Source organism: Dasypus novemcinctus, chromosome 10, assembly GCF_030445035.2.
Source record: "Dasypus novemcinctus isolate mDasNov1 chromosome 10, mDasNov1.1.hap2, whole genome shotgun sequence".
NCBI lineage: Eukaryota > Metazoa > Chordata > Mammalia > Cingulata > Dasypodidae > Dasypus > Dasypus novemcinctus.
The window spans coordinates 124,096,986-124,116,761 of NC_080682.1; the positions used below are offsets into that span (position 1 = coordinate 124,096,986).

General features: G+C 35.9%; 1 protein-coding gene across 2 annotated transcripts in view; it reads left to right on the forward strand.

The window, feature by feature from the left end:
- The window catches only part of NAALAD2 (N-acetylated alpha-linked acidic dipeptidase 2), a 65,079-nt gene that overhangs the window by 13,948 nt on the left and 31,355 nt on the right, over positions 1 to 19,776 (forward strand). For both annotated transcript variants that reach the window (XM_071218313.1, XM_058306165.2), the window contains exons 7-9: positions 658 to 844; positions 5,976 to 6,069; positions 12,022 to 12,120. In XM_071218313.1, coding sequence (XP_071074414.1) covers positions 658 to 844; positions 5,976 to 6,069; positions 12,022 to 12,120 — 380 coding nt within the window. The remainder of the gene's footprint in view (positions 1 to 657; positions 845 to 5,975; positions 6,070 to 12,021; positions 12,121 to 19,776) is intronic.

The following is a 19,776-nucleotide window of genomic DNA, read 5'->3' on the forward strand; positions in this document are numbered from 1 at the left end:
TAGGCTTAGTATAGCATTTATTGATTTCCAAATAAACAATTTATTAAATGATTTTAAAAAGAGGTTATCTAGCTTTTGCTACAATACTTCTGGTAAAGAAGGATTCAGTATTTTATGGGATAGATTTTCCTATGCTTGGACAGTTTTTATTTTTACTAATAGATGTTTATTTACAAAAGCACTGTGGGCAGTTTTTCACATCTCTGAGTGTTTTGCATAGAATTTTAAACGTTTTGTTCCACAGACATTGGTTGAGTGCCTACTCCAAGTGTCAGATTTTGGAGGCTGACTAAATAAGATGTGGTCCCTATTCTCAAAAAACTTTCGGTCAGTAAAGGAAATATTTAAAAGACCTTTTGAAACACTATGATCCATCCTGTAATAGAAATATGTACAAATCATAGAAGAAGTACAGAAAAGGGAGATACTAATTTTGCAGTTTGTGGGGTCATAAGAATGTTCCACAGAAGAGGTAATAACCTTGGTAAAGTTTGTAGGATAAATGAGTTTAAGTATTCTACAAGGAAAATTGTACTCAGGGCTAAGGGAGCTGCATGTGTGAAGCGCAACAAAAAGCAGTGTCTAGATTTCCTTAGATGATTGTTTTCTTAGACGAATAAGCCAGTTATTTCCCATTTCTGTACTTTGCCCCCGCAGGTTAAAAACGCCCTGTTAGCAGGAGCCGTAGGAATCATCTTGTACTCAGACCCGGCTGACTACTTTGCCCCTGAGGTACAGCCCTATCCCAGAGGATGGAACCTTCCTGGAACTGCAGCCCAGAGAGGGAATGTGTTAAATTTGAACGGTGCAGGGGACCCGCTCACTCCAGGCTACCCAGCCAAAGGTAATGGATGCGTCTGCCACGGTCCACCCATTTTACAAAAATACCTTTCACCCTTGGCGTGGCTGTAAAAGTAAGAATCTACCAACACCATTAAACTAAACCTGTATAGCCCTTTGGATTATGACTGCTTGGAATCAAAAAGCCTTTCCTGTGTATTATCTCACTTATAAATTTTCATGAGGTGTACTGCAGGAAGGAAATGTTCTGCTGATGCTCCCCCTCTACCCGTTAATGGAGCTTCAGAAACCTCTTTCCTTCAGTCCAAAGTAATACTGCTCTCACTGCATTAGAATTAGAATTCAGGTTTTCTCAATTGTTGCCTAGTGAGTTTATGCTTCTCTAGAGCACACATTTGTATTTTAGAATGTGAAATTTGATAGGTTTTAACTTGGGAAACTGTCTCCACAATCAAGGTAATGAACATATCCATCACAGCAAAAATGTTTCCTCTCGTCTCTCTGTCATCCCGTCCTGCCAACTCTTTCTGCCTTCTCCCAACAGTTCCCAGGCAAACACTGATTGGTTTTGGTCAGCATAATTATTTTGACATCCATCCATGTTGTCATGTATGTCAGTAGTTCATTCCTTTTTGCTAAGTAATATTCCATTGTGTGTTATACCACTATTTGTTCATTCATTTGTTGATGGTTATTTGGGTGTTTTGAGCTTTATACATAAAACTGCTATGAACATTTGTATATAAATCTTTTTATGAACATACACTTTTATTTCTCTTGGGCAAATAGGAGTGGAATGGCTGGATCATATGATAGCTGTATGTTTAACTCTTTAACAAACTTCCAAATTGGTTTCCAAAGTGGAACCTTTTTATATTCCCACCAGCAGTGTGGGAGGATTCCAGTTGCTACATCCTCACCATCACTTAGCATGGTCAACCTTTTTAGCTTTATACTCTAGTAGATATATATGGTTATCTTCCTGTAGTTTCAATTTGCATTTTCTTTATGACTAATGATATTAAGCATAATTTCATATGGTTATTTGCATCCCAAATATCTTCTTTGGTGAGGTGTCTTCAGATATTTTGCCCGTCTCTTAAAATTAGATTATGTTCTTAATTACTGGGTTTTTTTTTTCTTTATTTTTAAAGAAGTTTATATACTGCGTTTTGAAAGTACCTTATATAATTTGGTTTCCAGTCTTCCATCAGAGATTTGATATGTAAATATATTCTTCCATTCTTTTCATTTTCGTGCCCTGTCTTTCAAAGAGCAGAAGTTCTTAATTGAGATGAAGCCCAATTTATCCATTTTTTTCTTTAATGGATCCACTTTCCATGTTCTAAGAAATATTTACCTAGGTCACAGAGATTTTCTACTGTGTTTTCTTCTGAAAGTTGTGTAGTTTTAGGTCTTATATTTAGGTTCATGATCCACTGTAGATTAATTTTTATATGAAGGAGACCAGAACGGTCCATGGGCTTGCAATGGCAGAATAGACACCCCCCAGCTAGGCTAGAGGCAAGGGGCTTGGCTAGGTGGAGGGCAGGAAAGTCAATCAATCTCAAATCTGCCTCCTGTCCAAGGTGTTTTTTGTTTGTCTGTTTGTTTTAAGCTTCTGTATACGCTCGAAACAAAGAATTAATCATAGACATGATTTAAAACAAAAACAATCATATACCTGACATCCTTGTGAAGGGTTTTGGAAGCTTTTCTAGTTTTCCTGCTCTGGTTAATGTTTAAGATCCGTATTGTACCTTGTGCCTCTAAGTTTCATGTGGTAAGAACAGGGAATGAGTGAAGCATTTCAAGAATAAGCCAGGCATTTTCTTTACAAAGAAAGTGAAGTAAAAGATCGGGTTAATATTAAACTCGAAAGGGCTATGTGTTTTTCGATAGAAAATCTATGCCTATTGTAAGGTGCTTGCTAGGTTACAAGTACAATTTGGTTTTGGTTTGTTATTTGTTTTTGGTTTGTTTACATCCTTGGTCTATTTTTATTCAGAAATTCATGCAAACTAATAACATACTATGATGATGTATTTCTGCATAAAATGTTTTTTAATCAAATCAATTTTATTGATACACATTAATAAAGCAGTCAACCCATCCAACATGTACAATCAATGATATATGGCTTAATCACATAGTTGTGCATTCACCATTTCAGTCATATTAGGGCATTTTCATTATTTCTATAATAATAACAAACAAAATAGACAATTCATCACCTCTCCATCTCTATGCTTCCCCTGCTGTATATAGTTGCTATTTCTGGCTATTCTTGCTTGTTTATTTATTTAAAATCAGTTTTATTGAGGTCTATTCACATACCATACATTCTATCCAAAATGTATAATCAGTGACTTTTAGTATAATCATGTGTACATTCATCACCACAAAAATTTTTGAAATAATTTCCTTAATCTAAAAAGAAAAACTCCACTCCCTTTAGCAGTCACCTCTCCATCCCTCTATTCTTTCCAGCCCTACATAACCAATAATCTAATTTCATCTTTATAAATTGATTTACATTTACATGTTGTATAAGTGGAACCATACAATATGTAGTACTTTGTTTCTGGTTTCTTTCACTTAGCATAATGGTTTTTTTGGTCTGATATTAGTATCTTGTAACATTAGCATACATTTGTTCAGGTTCAAAGAAAAACGATCTTATATATGTACTATCACCCATACTCATATTTCACATGTGGTTTTAATATGCTGTACAGACCCACATTACATTTTCTAGCCTTCCTTTTAGTACGTTACATGACCTTAGCCTTTGCCTTCCAGCCACTGTCATACCCATGTAATAGTACTGTTAGTTATAAACATGTTGGGCTTTCACCTTTTCTGTTCATTTCCAAAGATTAACACACATCTTTTTTACCCATTCTGCACAGGTTAACCCTCAGCTTTCTCTTCTCTAGCCTCATTCTACTTTCTAGTGACCCATATTCAAGTTATTAATGCCATGAGATTACACAATACATTTAGCTCATAATAGCTCAATCATACAGCACTTGTCCTTTTGTATCTGGCTTGCTTTGCTCAACATAATGTTCTCCAGGCTCATCTGTCATATGCTTTACAACTTCATTTCTTCTTATAGCTGCATAGTATTCTATTTGTTTATCCATTCATTGGTTGATGGACACTTAGAGTACAATTTGTTTTGCTCATTCTCCTGTTCATTCAATGGTTGTATGGCACAAAGTGTGGATTGAAGTTGTTTTTGTTTGTTTGTTTTTTTAAAGATTTATTTTCTATTTTATTTCTCCCTCTCCCCACATTCACCGTGTTGTCTACCTTCTGTGTCCATTCACTATTCTTCTGTGTCTGCTTGTATTCTCATTAGGCAGCTCCGGGAACCAATCCTGGGACCTTCTGGAGTGGGAGAGAGGTGATTACTCTCTTGTGACACCTCGTCTCTCTATTCTGCTACATCTTATTTTCTCTCCTCCGTGTCTCTTCTTGGGTCATCTTGCTGTTCCAACTCTCCACGTTGGCTGGCACTCCTGCACGAGGTGGCTTTCCCACACGGGGCGGTATTCCCATGCAGGGTGGCGCTCTGCATGGGCCAGCTCACCACACGGGCCAGCTTGCCCTCACCCAGAGGCCCTGGGTATCGAATCCTGGACCTCCTACATGGTTGACAGGAGCTCAATTGGTTGAGCCACATCCATTTCCCTGAAGTCAGGTTTTTTGCATATGGGTATTCATAGCACTTCTTGTCAAAAGTATTCTTTGTCAACTACTTTATTTTGCAACTTTGTTGAAAACCAATATACCATTTGTCTTCTCCTGGACTCCCTATTCTGTTCCTTTAACCTACCTGTCTAATTTATGTCAGTACTTCACTGCTTTGATTATAGTAGCTTTGTGAAATATTCTTGATGTCAAAGTTGACTTTGCCTATCTATATGAATTTTAGAATCACCTCGTTAATTTCCCCCAAACAGCCTCCTAGGATTTTGATTAGGATTGTGCTAAATCTATAGATCAATCTGGGGAGAGTTGGCATCTTATCAGTATTGAACTTTTTGATCCTTGCAAGTGGGACTCTCCTTTTGTTTAGGTATTCTTTAATTTCTCTCAGCAGTGTTTTGAAGTTTTCACTTCATTGTTCATTGACCTTATGTCCTGCAACCTTGTTAAATTAAATAATTCTAGTAAATTTTTGGAAATTCCCTCAGCTTTTTACATGTCATCTTAGAATAAAGACAGTTTTATTTCTCTGTTTTCAATCTATATGCCTTTTGTTTCTTTTTCTGCAAATGTTTTGCTGGCTGGAACCTCTTGTACGGTAGTGAATAGGAATTGTTAGAGCAGACATTTTTGCCTTCTCCCTCCTCTGAGGGGGAAACTTCCAGTCTTTCTCTGTTAAGTTTGATGTTAGCTGTAGGAATTTTTTTTTTTTTTTGGTATAGATTCCACTGAGAAAATTTGCTTCTATTTCTAATGTGCTGAGAGTATTTTTTTTTTAAATCAGGCATGTATATTAGATTTTGTCAGTTTTTTTCCTGCATCTATTGAAATGTTTATGTTTTTTTGTTTTGTTTTTTAAATTTTGTTAAATTACACTGCTGTTTGAATGTTAAACCAGTCCTGTATCCTGAGATAAACTTTGGTCACAATGTATTATCCTTTTATGTATTGTTTGGTTGATGCCAATGAGAGTTTTAATTCTTTTCAGTTTTTCTTTGAAGAGAAAATTATATTGTTGTTTTGAATAAAGTCTTTATTATTTGTTTCCAAGATCTTACAAATGTCCTTTATTTTTTTCTCAAATTATTTCTAATTTTAGAATTTTGGTTACATTTTCCAGACATCTGATTAAATGAATTTTTTCTAAGAAGGATTCAAAATATCCTTGCAGAAGTTAAATATTCTTGGAAAGTTCAAAAAAATTATGTGATACATTTTTAAAGAAAACCCCTATAATGTAGTTTACATTAAATGTCTTACTGTTAATCAAATAGGCCATTTTTTCTGTATATCTAATAGTCCATATTAGATAAAATAATCATTTGACTTTTTGGAACTTTTATTTTGGATATAATTTCAAACTTACAGCAAATTTGCAAAGGTAGTACAAGAAATTTCCTTTTGCCTCTTGCTCACGTTCTCCAGTTGTTTCCATTTCATTCACTTGATTTTTGCAGACTACACCTTCAGGCTTGATGTTGAAGAAGGAGTGGGAATTCCCCAAATCCCTGTACATCCCATTGGATATAACGATGCAGAAATATTATTACGGTAAAGTTTTCTAGTTGGATATGAGATTAAGATATTTTGCACTAAGCTATGTTTCTATTCTAAAGTCAGTGTAACCTAATTACTTAAAAAAATTATGTCATATCAAAATAACTTCTGAAGTGAAATAATAGCACAAACCTTTGTGTTTGAGAAAAGAGTCAGTTTAGTGTAAAAGACATAATAAAACATTATTCCCTTTGCTATAAATAAAATTCTCAAAATCAAGACGATGTACTAAAGATAGAAGTAACTCTGATTTGAACATTTACAAGTAGTTCTTATTTCCTTAGATATTCATTTGATATTTACATTGGAACTCTATTTTAAAAAGATGATAATCCCTGCTCTTAAGCAATTGATTACATCACTGTAGTTCTGTGCTTTCCAATATATAGCTACTAACCACATGGGACTATTGAACATTTGAAATATGCCTGGTCTAAACTGAATATGTTGCAGGTATAGAATTCCAATGTTTTTGAAGACTTGGGACCAAACAAGAATATAAAATTATCTCAATAATTTTAAAAATATTGTTTACAGGTCAAAATGATAATTTGGATATATTAGGTTAAATTAAATACACAAAGTTAATTTTACCTGTTTCTTTTTGCCTCTTTATTGACACTGGAAATTTTAGAATTACTGTATGTAGTTGACATTGTATTTCTATAGAACAGTGCTATTATAGGACTTGCTTATAAGGTTGTAAATGCAGTTAAACTTAATTTCTTTAGTGATGTTCCTGATGATGTGATAGGTGGGAAAAACTGAATCATTTATCTGATTGATTTCTAGAGAAGACATAGCATTAATCTATAGTGGTAAAGATGATCTTAAAAGCCAAGGAAGGTTATTATTTGTATGTATAAAAATGTATTTGTCTGGCACAGGACTTGGCATTTAATAGGCTCTCTAATATTGGTTAAATGCATGAATGATTACATTCATGTTTTTTATACTTCTAGGTGAATGTGGAAAGATGGGCAAAGGGATGCATGTTAAATGATGTACCCTTAAGATTAGGAAGATCTAATATTTATTAAGCAGTTTTATGCACGAAGCACTATGATAAGTCTTTTACACGATTCATTTCATTTAAGCTTCATAACAAACCTTTGAGGGAAATAGTTGCTAATATCTTACATTTTATACATGATGAAACTCTAGTTTACAAAGTTTAAATAATATATCCAACGTCATACATTTGTTAATTGATAGAATGAGGATTTGAACTGAGGCAGTCCCACATCAGAGAACAAATTCTTAAGACCACTATACTTTACTGCCTTTAAAATGGCAGTAGTAGAAGAGTATGGGGAAACCTATAGAGAAACCAATCTTTGGGTTTGGGACCTATGGGAGACTCATTTTTTCTTTTTTAATTTTACTCTATTTTTGTTTTCGAAATGTTTCTTTACTGAATATTATTACATTTATAACATGGAAAAGCAATAAAGTATTAAATTTAAAAGAATGGAATTTCATCCAAATATAAATGTATTTTTCATTCATCAAGGATTTACACAGTATTGTATTTAGTAGGGCTCTTAACTAAAATAGTACATATAATTCATTCATTCATAGAATATTTTTTGAGAGTTTACCATTTGCCAGTCACTGCATTAGAGAACTAGATATATAACAGTGAGTAGTGTGTCCTGACCTCATGGAACTTACACTTTAGGGGTAGAGATAATAGTAGACAGAAAGACATAGATTATGTACTATCAGGTAGTGATGAATGCTATGTGGAAAAATAAAGCAGAGTAAGAGATTGGGAAAGATAGGAGCTGGAATTTTTTTAGTGGGTGGTCAGATAATGCTTCTCTAAGTCCTCTGAGGAGCAGATATTTAATAGAAATGTGATTATCTGGGAGAAGACCATTTTAGGAAGAGGAACAAAAGTTTCAAAGACCTGGTACCACAGGATGTTCAGCATGACTGAGGAAAGGAGACCAGTGAGGATGGAGCACAACGACCAAGGGGAAAACTGCCTGAAGAGTTGTCAGATTACATGTGTAGGCCATGGCAGTAAGCATTTGGAATTTATGTTTAAGCACAGCGATTTACTTTAATTTTCATAATGTGGTTTTTGGACTGAAAATGACTGGAGTTGAGAAGGAGGTTAAATGAAATAATAACTTCACAGGACTGACTATGGTTCATCTAAAGATTAAAGCGTAGGAATTTGGGTGTGTTGGGTTGAGAACTGGACTAGTAACCAAGGACATTGTTTAATAGTGGAAGCAGCTAACCTTACGGTCTTCCAAGAGCAAGACAAAAGAAATAGGTCTTCCTAACAGCACTACAGGTAGGACTAGACATTACGCAGTTTCCTAGTCCTCACAGTTTTAAACTTCTAAAATATGTTGCTACTGGAAATCATATAGTTATCCAAAAGCTTCACTCGATCCTGAAATGCCCTTTTATTAGGCAAACTTAAAATGTCTTTGTAACTTATAATTCTGAACCATAGGGGGAAAAATACAGATGATAAAATGGGGAATTGTTTCATGTAGTTTGCATTTAAAATAAGGGGTGGACAAATAAATGAAATTGCACATATAACATGTTTTATATTTACCTATACTCACTTATAGTGTAACCTCAGGAATATCACTTGCCTATAAAATTTACTTTGTAATAAAATATGATACTTTTATAATGATATGTCTTTTATAATGAAATATTTTGAAAATGTACTTCTTGTAAAGAGATTTGGGTGCTTTCACCTACATAATATCCCTGTCTAGTAGAAAGGAACAGCACTAGTCACAGAGAGTAGACACTACTACAGTATCTATCAATAGTAGAGTGCTTTGTGATTTATATAGAATTTTCACGAATATTACCCAGCGTGATGATTAGGCTAATGTGTCAGCTTGGCCATGTAATGCTGACCAGTGGTTTGGCCAAGCAAGCACTCAGCTAATTGTAATATACAAGAATGTTTCATGAACTTTTATCATCAGTGGGTTGATGCTGATTACATCTACAATCAACCAAGGAGATGGCCATCAGCAGGGAATGACTTCTCATCCATCAGTTGAAGACCTTAAAAGGGGAAGTGATCTCAGCATTTAGAGAGAGAATTCCCATCTTTACTTCAGACAGGCAATATCTCCTGGGGACTCATCAAGGACTTTCATCAGAGCCCCTGGTTTGCAGCTTATTCTGTGGAATTTGGACTTGTGCATCCCCACGGTAGTGTAAGACAATTTTATAAAATCTCATACTATTTATAGGTATCTCCTGTTATGTCTGTTTCCCTAGAGAACCTTAATGAATACAGCTTGGTACTGGGAGTGGTTCTTGAGAAATAAAATCTTGAAAATGGGATTTCTGAATTGGTTCTGGGAGTTTGACAATTCACTTTCTACTCTGATTAGATTCAAGGGCATTAATGACTCTGTTTTCAATAATCAAGAGGCCACTGACAGTCCAAGGCATGAATTGGCAATAGAGATATTCAAAATATTATCACTGGATACAACTGTGTCCATGCTTATAAGAGACTAGTATCTGGGTGAGAATGGTTTTTAATATCTTAACAGAGTTTTGTGGAGTTAAAAAGTCAAAGACTGTGGCTGGCTGCTCCTAAATATGCTGGATACCATTACAAAAGAAAGGGATGAACCAAAGTCTTCAAATTTGCAACTTAAGTGCCACATGAATGATGTGAAAGTTTCTCTGTGTGCAATAAAAGAAAATCTTGTTTTGTGCAGCTGCAAGACTTGAGATCTCTGAAAACCAGACTCAGAGTCTCATTGTACAAGTATCAGAGTTACAATAAAAACTAAAATCTCAATCTTGCAGGGTGTCTACTGTTAAAGTGAGGGCATTGATTGAAAAGGAGTAGAACCCTGAGGATTGGGATGGAGACATATGGGTTGATGATGATATCGGTGGGATCATTGAAAACCTAAATTCTGCTGAGACTTTGCCAGATAAACCTGTAATGGTCTGCCTTGAGGAGACCATCCAATGTCAAGCTTGCATCACCCAGCATCAAGCCTGCCCCAAGGAGTACAGACATCCTCCCTGCTATAAGGTGGGTACCACCCAACCTCAAGCCTGCACTGCCCAATCTACAACCTGCCCCAAGGAGTCCAGACCTCATCCCTGCCTGAAGAAACCTCTGTCCTGCCCTGAGGAGTCTGACATCCAACCCCCACCTGAAGAGATTAATCCTGTCTCAGCAGATGAAATTGCAAAGAAATGCCTTGAAGTCAGTAGCTTTGCAAGACATTTCTAATTTCTCCTTACCCACCCTCACCATTCCTCTTTCAGACTAGACTAGACTAAACTAAACTAGAATCGCAGTAACCCCCAAAGGAGCTATATTAGTAAGGACTATTTAGGGAAACAGAACTGAAGGAGAGATCTGTAAATAGTATGAGGTTTTATATAATTGTCTCACGTGACTGTAGGGATGCACAAGTCAATTCCGCAGGGCAGGCTGCAAACCAGAGGCTTCAGTGAAGGTCCTTGATGAGTTTCCAAGAGACATTGACTGTGTGAAGCAGAGATGGGAATTCTCTAAGTGATGAAATCACTTCCCCTTTTAAGGTCTTCAACTGACTGGATGAGACGTCACTCATTGCACTCATTGCTGATGGCAATCTCCTTAGTTGATTATAGATGTGACTAGCCATCTAAGCAATCAACCCACTGATGACCAAAGTCCATGAAATGTCCTACTATTACAAGTAGCCCAGTTCTTGCTTGATCAAATAACTGGGTACCAGTACCTGGCCGAGTTGAAATAGTAGCGTAACCATCACACCCAGGTAGGCAATTACAATCCTATTTTATAGAAAGAAAATTTATTTTTAGAGAATTTGAACCCTCCCTGGATATAAGTAGTAAAACTAGGACTAATCTCTCCCTTCTGGCTCTTCCCCCAGCTGTAGTCCTCTCTTGCATGGTTAGAGCCATTAAACCTTGAAATGATTTAATTTCATGGACTTTGTGAAATACATATCCAATAATTCTGAAAATCAGTATAATTCAGCAATATGTAAATACTTAGATAATCACCCATTTTAGAAGGCAATAATATGGGTCACAAATGATTGTGAAATAGATTTTCAGAAATTTACTGCTTTGTGTAGTAAATCAAAATTTCTTTCTCTTAAGACTATTTTGGTATACAAAATCTCTCTGCAATCCTCCTACTAATTGAGAATGTATATTTTTCAGTTTTCTTCTTTAAGAAACAATACAATGATATGATTAAGACAGGGATTCTGAAATTTAGATTTAAATTCTCACCCCCACTAAATACTAGATGTGACTTTGGGCAAGTTAATCTTTCTTTGATTCAGTATCTATAAAATGATAATAATAGTTTCTACCTGAAAGGGTTATTACAACAATTAGATGAGATCATGTATGTAAAGTACTTAGTAGCACAGTATCTACACTACAGCTAAGTGCTTAATTCATGTTTCCTATTGCTGTATTCTAGAATTGGTGTTCTGCTACATATCTCCAAACTTCTATTTTTCAATATCTGTACCAATACAACTTAATAATTGCTTCATGATTGCCTGCTGTGTAATTAGAAGCTTCTTGAGACATTGATTTCTTCTCCTTAACCCAATCATGAATTTTTCTGTTTTCAGAATTTCTTGGACCCAATGGTTTTTCCTATAAACAATTAAGGTCAAGAGTAAGGAAGCTGATGTGTCCCATCTCCCCTCACTATTTCATTTTTCTCTTTATCTTTAATCATTAACATATTGAATATTTATCTTCATTATGGCTCTTTCACTAGAATGTCTCCACAAGGGAAGAGAGTTTTGACGGTACTTAGCACTGAGTAAATGTTTAATAAATATCTGTAAGATATGTAAATGAAATATTATCTCATCATCATACTTCATGGTTTCTTCTTGGAAAGTGTAATCTCAGCATTACTCTTTGTTTTAATTTTTCTCTCCACAGCCATATGGGAGGAACTGCTCCACCAGATGAGAGCTGGAAGGGAAGTCTTAATGTGAGTTATAATATTGGGCCTGGCTTTACAGGGAGCAATTCTTTCAGGTAATTTTGCATTACTTTAATAGCTTGGAAAAAGTTTTATACTTAAAGGAAAAATGTCAAGATAACTGTTCTGCCAGTTATCACCTCATTTTTCCCTAGTGAACAATTGATCATTTTATATCATTTATGTTTAGAGAATGAACAATGAAGTACTGATTGAATTTTCTACCAACAGTGTTACCACAACAAATGTGTTTCAGAAAGCCTCACATGTTACATTTGTGTTATAGTTTCAACATTTCAAGCAATGCTTTTTTTTTTTAAACTTCTCTTTTCACCTAAAATTCTTTAAAACAGTTTTTCTGGTAACTTTCTAAATGTTGTTCATATGAAACACTAGGTGAGGCTAAGGGAAAAGGTAACACAGAAGAGAGAAAGAAGCCAACTTTCATTGATCACTTACTTGTGGGTTGTTGTGTGGGTTAAATGAGTTAAAATGGGTAAAGCACTTAGCTATTATAAGACTCAGTAGACTTATCATTATCATAATTATTGTTATACTGCATTATAGCACTAATGTAAAGCAGAGGGTGTCAAAGAATAAGCACTCACTGAACTTAGTCTTAAAAAAAGAGAAGTTTCCCACTGGATCAAGGCAGCCAGGAAATGCCATCTAGAGAGATGAGCTCATAGAGCTGTGAAGCAGTAGTCATGCTCGAACTTTATGAAGTTTCCTTTTTCCTGAAATACAGGAGGAGAGGGACACTTAACAATGATAAATCAGAGAAGGTATAGTTGTTTTTATGAAACCAAAATCATTAAATCAGCCTTGTTTGCTAACAAAATTACCTTTATCTATGTGAAATTGGATTCTTAGAGTGTTTCTTAGTTCTTATAAGAATTTTTTAAAAATTCCAGCATATTTGAATATTAGAAGTTCCTATAAAATAGAAATTTTGTATTTCATTTATATAATTGCTTATTTTTTTAATTTCTAATTTTATTTATTTTTATTTATTTATTTCTCTCCCCTTGCCCTGTTGTCTGCTTTCTGTGTCTATTTGCTGTGTGTTCTTCTGTGTCCAACTGCATGTTGTCAGCAGCACTGGGAAACTGTCTCTTTTTGTTGCGTCATCTTGCTGTGTCGGCTCTCCATGTGTGCAGCACCACTCCTGGGCAGCCTGCATTTTTTTCACGTGGGGCAGCTCTCCTAGAGGGGTGCACTCCTTGTGCATGGAGCTCTCCTACGCGGGGGACAACTTTGCGTGGCACGGCACTCCTTGCACACATCAACACTGCGCGTGGGCCAGCTCATCACACAGGTCAGGAGGCCCCGGGTTTGAACCTTGGACCTCCTATATGGTAGGCAGACGATCTATCAGTTGAGCCATATTCGCTTCCCTATCTAATTGCTTATTGAGCTCTGTAATTGAATCAAAACAAAATTTCTTCAATTTAAGAGAGTTTATTGGAGGAGGGGCAATTTGGTGTCCAGTTAAGGGCACTCACGTCATCTCTCCTACAAAGAAACAGCTGAATGGGGACAGAATCCTGCTTGAGTGAGCTGTTTTGGGAACCCACAAATCAGGAGGCTTCAGGGCATTGGTATGGAGAGAGCACAACTAAAAGAGTGATTGCTCAAGGTACTGCAAGCTTATTTCTTGTTGCTATGTTTCCTCTTCCTCAATTTCTTCTTTTCGGTGTGTACCAGTTTTGGCTACCAATGGTATCTCTTTTCCTTCCTTTATCTTTCTACATTCCACCTTCTGTTATTGCTCTTACATTCCACCCCTTTTTGTTTAGCCCCCAATTTTTCTGGCTTTTTATTTCTAACACTACTATTCTGTTTTCTATCTTTCGTTAACTCTATTTTTGTCCTTTCTTTTCTCTTTCCTCCTGTCCTCATCACACAGGCCTTTTAGTTCATAATATATTCCTCTCCATTTTCAGTTTCCCATTTCATTGTAGGTACTCCACGTTTTTATTCCTGTAACTCTGCACTGCTTACATGAGTTTAATATTCATTCTCCCAGGTCTTATGTGGTTCTGCTAACATTTACTATCAATATACTACTATTATACTTTTTCTTTTCTTACCTCTTTTGCTTTTCCTGGCCTAATCTTTTTCCTTCAAAAGAACTTAGACAACAACGAGGAAATAGAATAAGAAGACCAAAATGTCAAAGAGAAAGCTTAACATACACACAGAAAACAGCAACAAAATAAAACCTGAAACTAGAGAGTTTAGAAGCTAATCTCAATTGAACAAACCCATCAAGATAAAAGGGTGACCAGACAGCAATAAGAAATTACAAACAATAGAAATAATCAGAAAGACATGCCCAATACAATGAACAAACTAAAAACAAGGAAGAGGAGGAGAACATCGAACAACTAATCAAAGCTGTCCAAACAAATATCATGGACCAACTTAATAAAGTGAAGGAAGAGATTAAGGATATTAAGAAAACATTTGGAGAGCATACTGAAGAAATTGTAAACATACACAGAAAGATGACGGATATGATGGTGATGAATGGCACAATCCAAGAATTCAAAAATACACTTTCAGCAAATAACAGCAGATTTGAACAGGCAGAGGAAAGAATTAATGATCTGGAAGACAGTACCTTTGAAATCAAACAGATAGTAGAATTGATAGATAAAAAGAAAAAATCCATCAGGGACTTAAGGATTTGAATGACAACACACAACACACAAAGATATACATTATAGGCATCCCAGAAGGAGAAGAGAAGGGGAAGGGGACAGAAGGAGTGTTGGAGGAACTAATGGCTGAAAACTTCCCAAACTTATTGAGCGAGATGGATGTATGTGTCCAGGAATTGCAGCACACCCTAAACAGTGTGAATCCCAAAAAGCCTGCTCTAAGACATATACTTGTCAAATTATCCATTGCTCAAGACAAAGAGAAAATATTGAAGGCAGCAAGAGAAAATGGAGCCATATACAAGGGAAGCTGAATAAGATTAAGTGCAGATTTCTCATCAGAAACCATGGAGGCAATAAGGCAGTGGTATGACATATTCAAGGTACTAAAGGAAAAAATTACCAGCCAGTAATACTCTGTCCAGAAAAACTGGCATTCAAAAAGTATGGAGAGTTTAAAATAGTCACAGATAAACAGAAACTAAGAGAGTATGCCAATAAGAAACCTGCCCTTCAAGAAATACTAAAGGGAGCTCTACAGGTTGAAAGAAAAAAACCAGGAGAGACAGAGTTGGAGGAGCATGTAAGAACAACTAAAAAGACAAAAATAAAAATAAAAACAACATATGACATACACAAATCCAAAAAAAAAAAAAATTTGGCTGATGTAAGTAATTCCTTGACAGTAATAACACTGAATGATAATGGATTATATTCACCAATCAAGAGACAGATTGGTAGAATGGATAAGAAAATAGGACCCATCTATATGGGTCAAAACCACCTTAGATTCAAGGAGGTTGAAAGTGAATGGCTGGAAAATAATTTTACAAGCAAAAAAAAAGTGCAGGAATAGTTATACTAATATCAAATGAAAACAGACTTTAAGTGCAAACCTATTGTGAAAGACAATGATGAGCACTATATGCTGTAAAATGGGTAATCTTTCGAAAAGAAAGAACAATCATAACATGTATGCACCTAACAAGGGTGCCTGAAAATATATGAGGTAAACACTGGAAAAACTAAATGGAAGAATTGATGCCTCTAAAATTATAGTGGGGGACTTCAATACATCATTATCACCATTAGGACATCTCAAAAGAAAATCAATAAACAAAGAATCTGAATAATATATTAGAGGATCTGAACTTAAAAGACATATATAGAACACTACACCCAAATATAGCAGAATATACATTCTTCTTAAGTGCACATGGATCATTCTCCAAGATAGACCACAGAGAAAGTCTCAATGAATTCAGAAAGATTGAAATCATACTAAATAATTTCTCTGACCAAATGGAATGAAGCTGGAAATCTGCAATGGCCAGAGAACCAGGCTAGGGACAAAGATATGGAAGTTAAGCAACACACTCTTAGACAAACAATGGGTCAAGAAGGAAATCACAAAAGAAATCAGTAACTACCTTGAAACTAATGAAAGTGACAACACAACATAACAAAACTTAGGGGATGCAGTAAAAGCTGTACTGAGAGGGAAATTCATAGCCATATATTCATATATTAAAAAAAGAAAAAAATAAAATCAATAATCTAACTGCAAACTTGGAGGAATTAGTAAAAAACAACAAACTAACCTCAAAGGAAGAAGAAAGAAAGAACAAAGATCAGAGCAGAACTAAATGAAATAGAAGATAAGAAAGCACTAGAAAAAATAAAGAGCTGGTTCTTTGAGAAGATCAATAAAATTGACAGACTCTTAACTAGACTAACAAAGAAAAAGAGAGAAGATGCAAATACACAAAATAAGAAATGAGAAAGGGGGATATCACCACTGACCCCACAGAAATAGACAGTGTCATATGAGGATACTTTGAAAAACTATATGCTAAAAAGAAGGATAATTTAGAAGAAATGGACAAATTCCAGAAACACATAAGCAGTGTACATTGACAAAAAAAGAAACTTGATGATCTCAGTAAACCAATCACAAGTAAAGAGATAGAGCCAGTCATTAAAAACCTTCCAACTAAGAAGAGCCTCAGAAGCCAGACAGCTTCACAGGTGAATTCTCCCAAACATTCTGGAAAAAAACTAACCCCAATCTTGCTTAAATTCTTCCAAAAATTTGAAATAGAAGGAACATTGCCTAACTCATTCTGTGATGCCAACATTACCCTAATACCAAAGCCAAAGAAAGACACCACAAGAAAGGAAAATTACAGACCAATCTCTCTAATGAACCTAGGTGCTAAAACCCTCAACAAAATACTTGCTACTCATATTCAACAACACATAAAATGAATTATACACCATGAACAAGTGGGTTTCATCCCTGGTATGCAAGGATGGTTCAACATAAGAAAATCAATCGATGTAATACACCACATAAATGGATTGAAAGGAAAAAATCACATGATTATACCTATATATGCAAAAAAAGCATTGGACAAAATACAGCACCCTTTCCTGATAAAAGCACTGCAAAAGATAGGAATAGAAGGAAACTTTCTGAACATGATAAAAGGTATATATGAAAAACCCAAAGCTAACATCATATACAATGGGTGAAATCCTGAAGTCTTTCCCTCTAAGATAAGGAACAAGTCAAGGATGCCCACCATCACCCCTCCTATTTAACATTGCATAGAAGTACTTGCTCAAGCACTGAGGCAAGAAACAGGCATCCAAATTGGAAAGAAAGAAGTAAAAATTCCACTATTTGCAGACGACCTGGTACTATACATAGAAAACCCGGAGAAATCTACAACAAAGCTTCTAGAATAAATAAATGAGTTTGGTAAAGTTGCAGTTTATATGAACAATGTGCAAAAATCTATAGCATTTCTGTACACCAATCATGAGCAATCTGAAGATGAAGTCAAGAAACAAATACCATTTACAATAGTAAATTAAAAACTCAAATACCTAGGAATAAATTTAACAAATGATGTAAAAGACTTATACACAGAAAACTACACAACACTGCTAAAGGAAATCAAAGAAGATTTAAATAAATGGAAAAATATTCCCTGTCCATAGATAGGAAGACTAAATATGAAGATGTCAATCCTACCCAAACTGATGTACAGACTTAATGCTATCCCAATAAAAATCACAGCATTTTTTAATGAACTGGAAAAACTATGAAATTTATTAGGAAGGGAAAGAGGCCCTGGATAGCCAAAGACATATTGAAAAGGAAAAATGAAATCAGAGGAATCACATTACCTGATTATAACATACTGCAAAGATACAGTGATCAAAACAGTGTGGTATTGGCACAAGGATAGACATACTGACCAATGGAATTGAATTGAGAGTTCTGATATAGATCTTCCCATATACAGTCATCTGATATTCAACAAGGCCACCAAATCCACTCAACTGGAAAAGAATGACTTCTTCAACAAATGGTGCTTAGAGAACTAGATATTCATATGCAAAAGAATGAGAGAGGAATATCATCTCACCCCCTATACAAAAATCAACTCAAGATGAATCAAAGATCTAAATATAAGTGCCAAGACCATAAAGACCTTGGAAGACAATGTAGTGAAGCATGTACAGGAACTTGCAATTCGAAATGGCTTCATGAACTTCACACCCAAAGCATGAGTAGCAAAAGAAAAAATAGATAAGTGGGACCTCCTCAAAATTAAAACCTTTTGCACTTCAAAGAAGTTTATCAAGAAAGTGAAAAGATGGCCTACCCAATGTCAGAAAATATTTGGTAACCATTTATCTGATAGGAGCCTAATATCTAGCATATATAAAGAAATCCTATATCTTGAAAATAAAAAGACAGCCCATTTTAAAAATGGGCAAGAGATTTGAACAGATACTTCTCTAAAGTGGAGGACAGTTTGGCATTTCTTCAGAAAACTATCTATAGATTTGCCATATGAACCAGCAATTCCACTGCTGGGTTTATACCCAGAAGAACTGAAAAAAAGGACACGAACTGATATATGCACACCAATGTACATAGCGGCATTATTCACTATTGCCAAAAGTTGGAATCAACCCAAATGCCCGTTAACAGATGAATGGATAAACAAAATGTGGTATTTACATACAATGGAATACTACTCAGCTGTAAGAAGGAACACAGCACAAACACATGGGATAACATGGATGAATCTTGAGGATCTTATGCTGAGTGAAGCAAGCCAGGCATTGAAACATAAATAGTTCATGACCTCTCTGATATGAATTAAGCAAATCAAGCTGTCTCAGAGAGCTAGAGACTGGAAGACAGGCTTACAGGAAATAGGGGGGGAGAGGAAGGTTGTGAGCCATTGCCCACGTGGGCAAAATCTGTGATAAAGTGGAGGTAAGTAGTTGTGCAGTGAAGGGATAAGAAGGGGGCATAGTGATACTATTGGGTTGGCCATTGCAAGCTTGACGGGGGCTAGGGTTGGGAGGATGGGTCAGATGGTCCATGGAATTGGGGGGAGGGTTGGGAGGAGCAGGTGAACATGAGAGATTGTTAGGTACATGGTGGAAACTACAATGTTGAGAAAACTCTTTAGAAAATATAAGAAGGAAGGGTTATGGGTTTAAGATGTTTGATGGGGGGTATCTGGCACAGGGTACACCTGGGGCAGGCTTCTAGGGAGTGTGTAAGTGCCAATCTTGTCATAATGTGTTATATCAGTGGGTGGAGACCCATACAATGAGCAAGAAGATATTGTACCCCCTCCAGGAAGGCCTGATGTTCTCAAACAGAGGTGAGAGTGTCTCTTGAGAGCACGGTTGGCTTCTAAAGGGGAAGGAAGAGTAGTGTGTCAAGCTCTCAGCATTGTTGCAAGTATTTATGAATCTTGTCCTTCAAGCAATGAAGCTTGATTGTCACTGTGGGCGCTAAGTGATGGGGAGAGAGGAATAGAATAGATGGAAAGGGGTAACTGGGGGCAGTAGAAGTGTTCTGCATGATCGTGCAATGATGGATACAGGCTGTAGCAGTTTGATGTGATTATGAATTCCAAAAATAGATATTGGATTATGTTTGTAATCTGATCTGTACCTGGGTATGATTGAGTTATGATTAGAGCATTGAGTCCCTACCCCTTGGTGGGT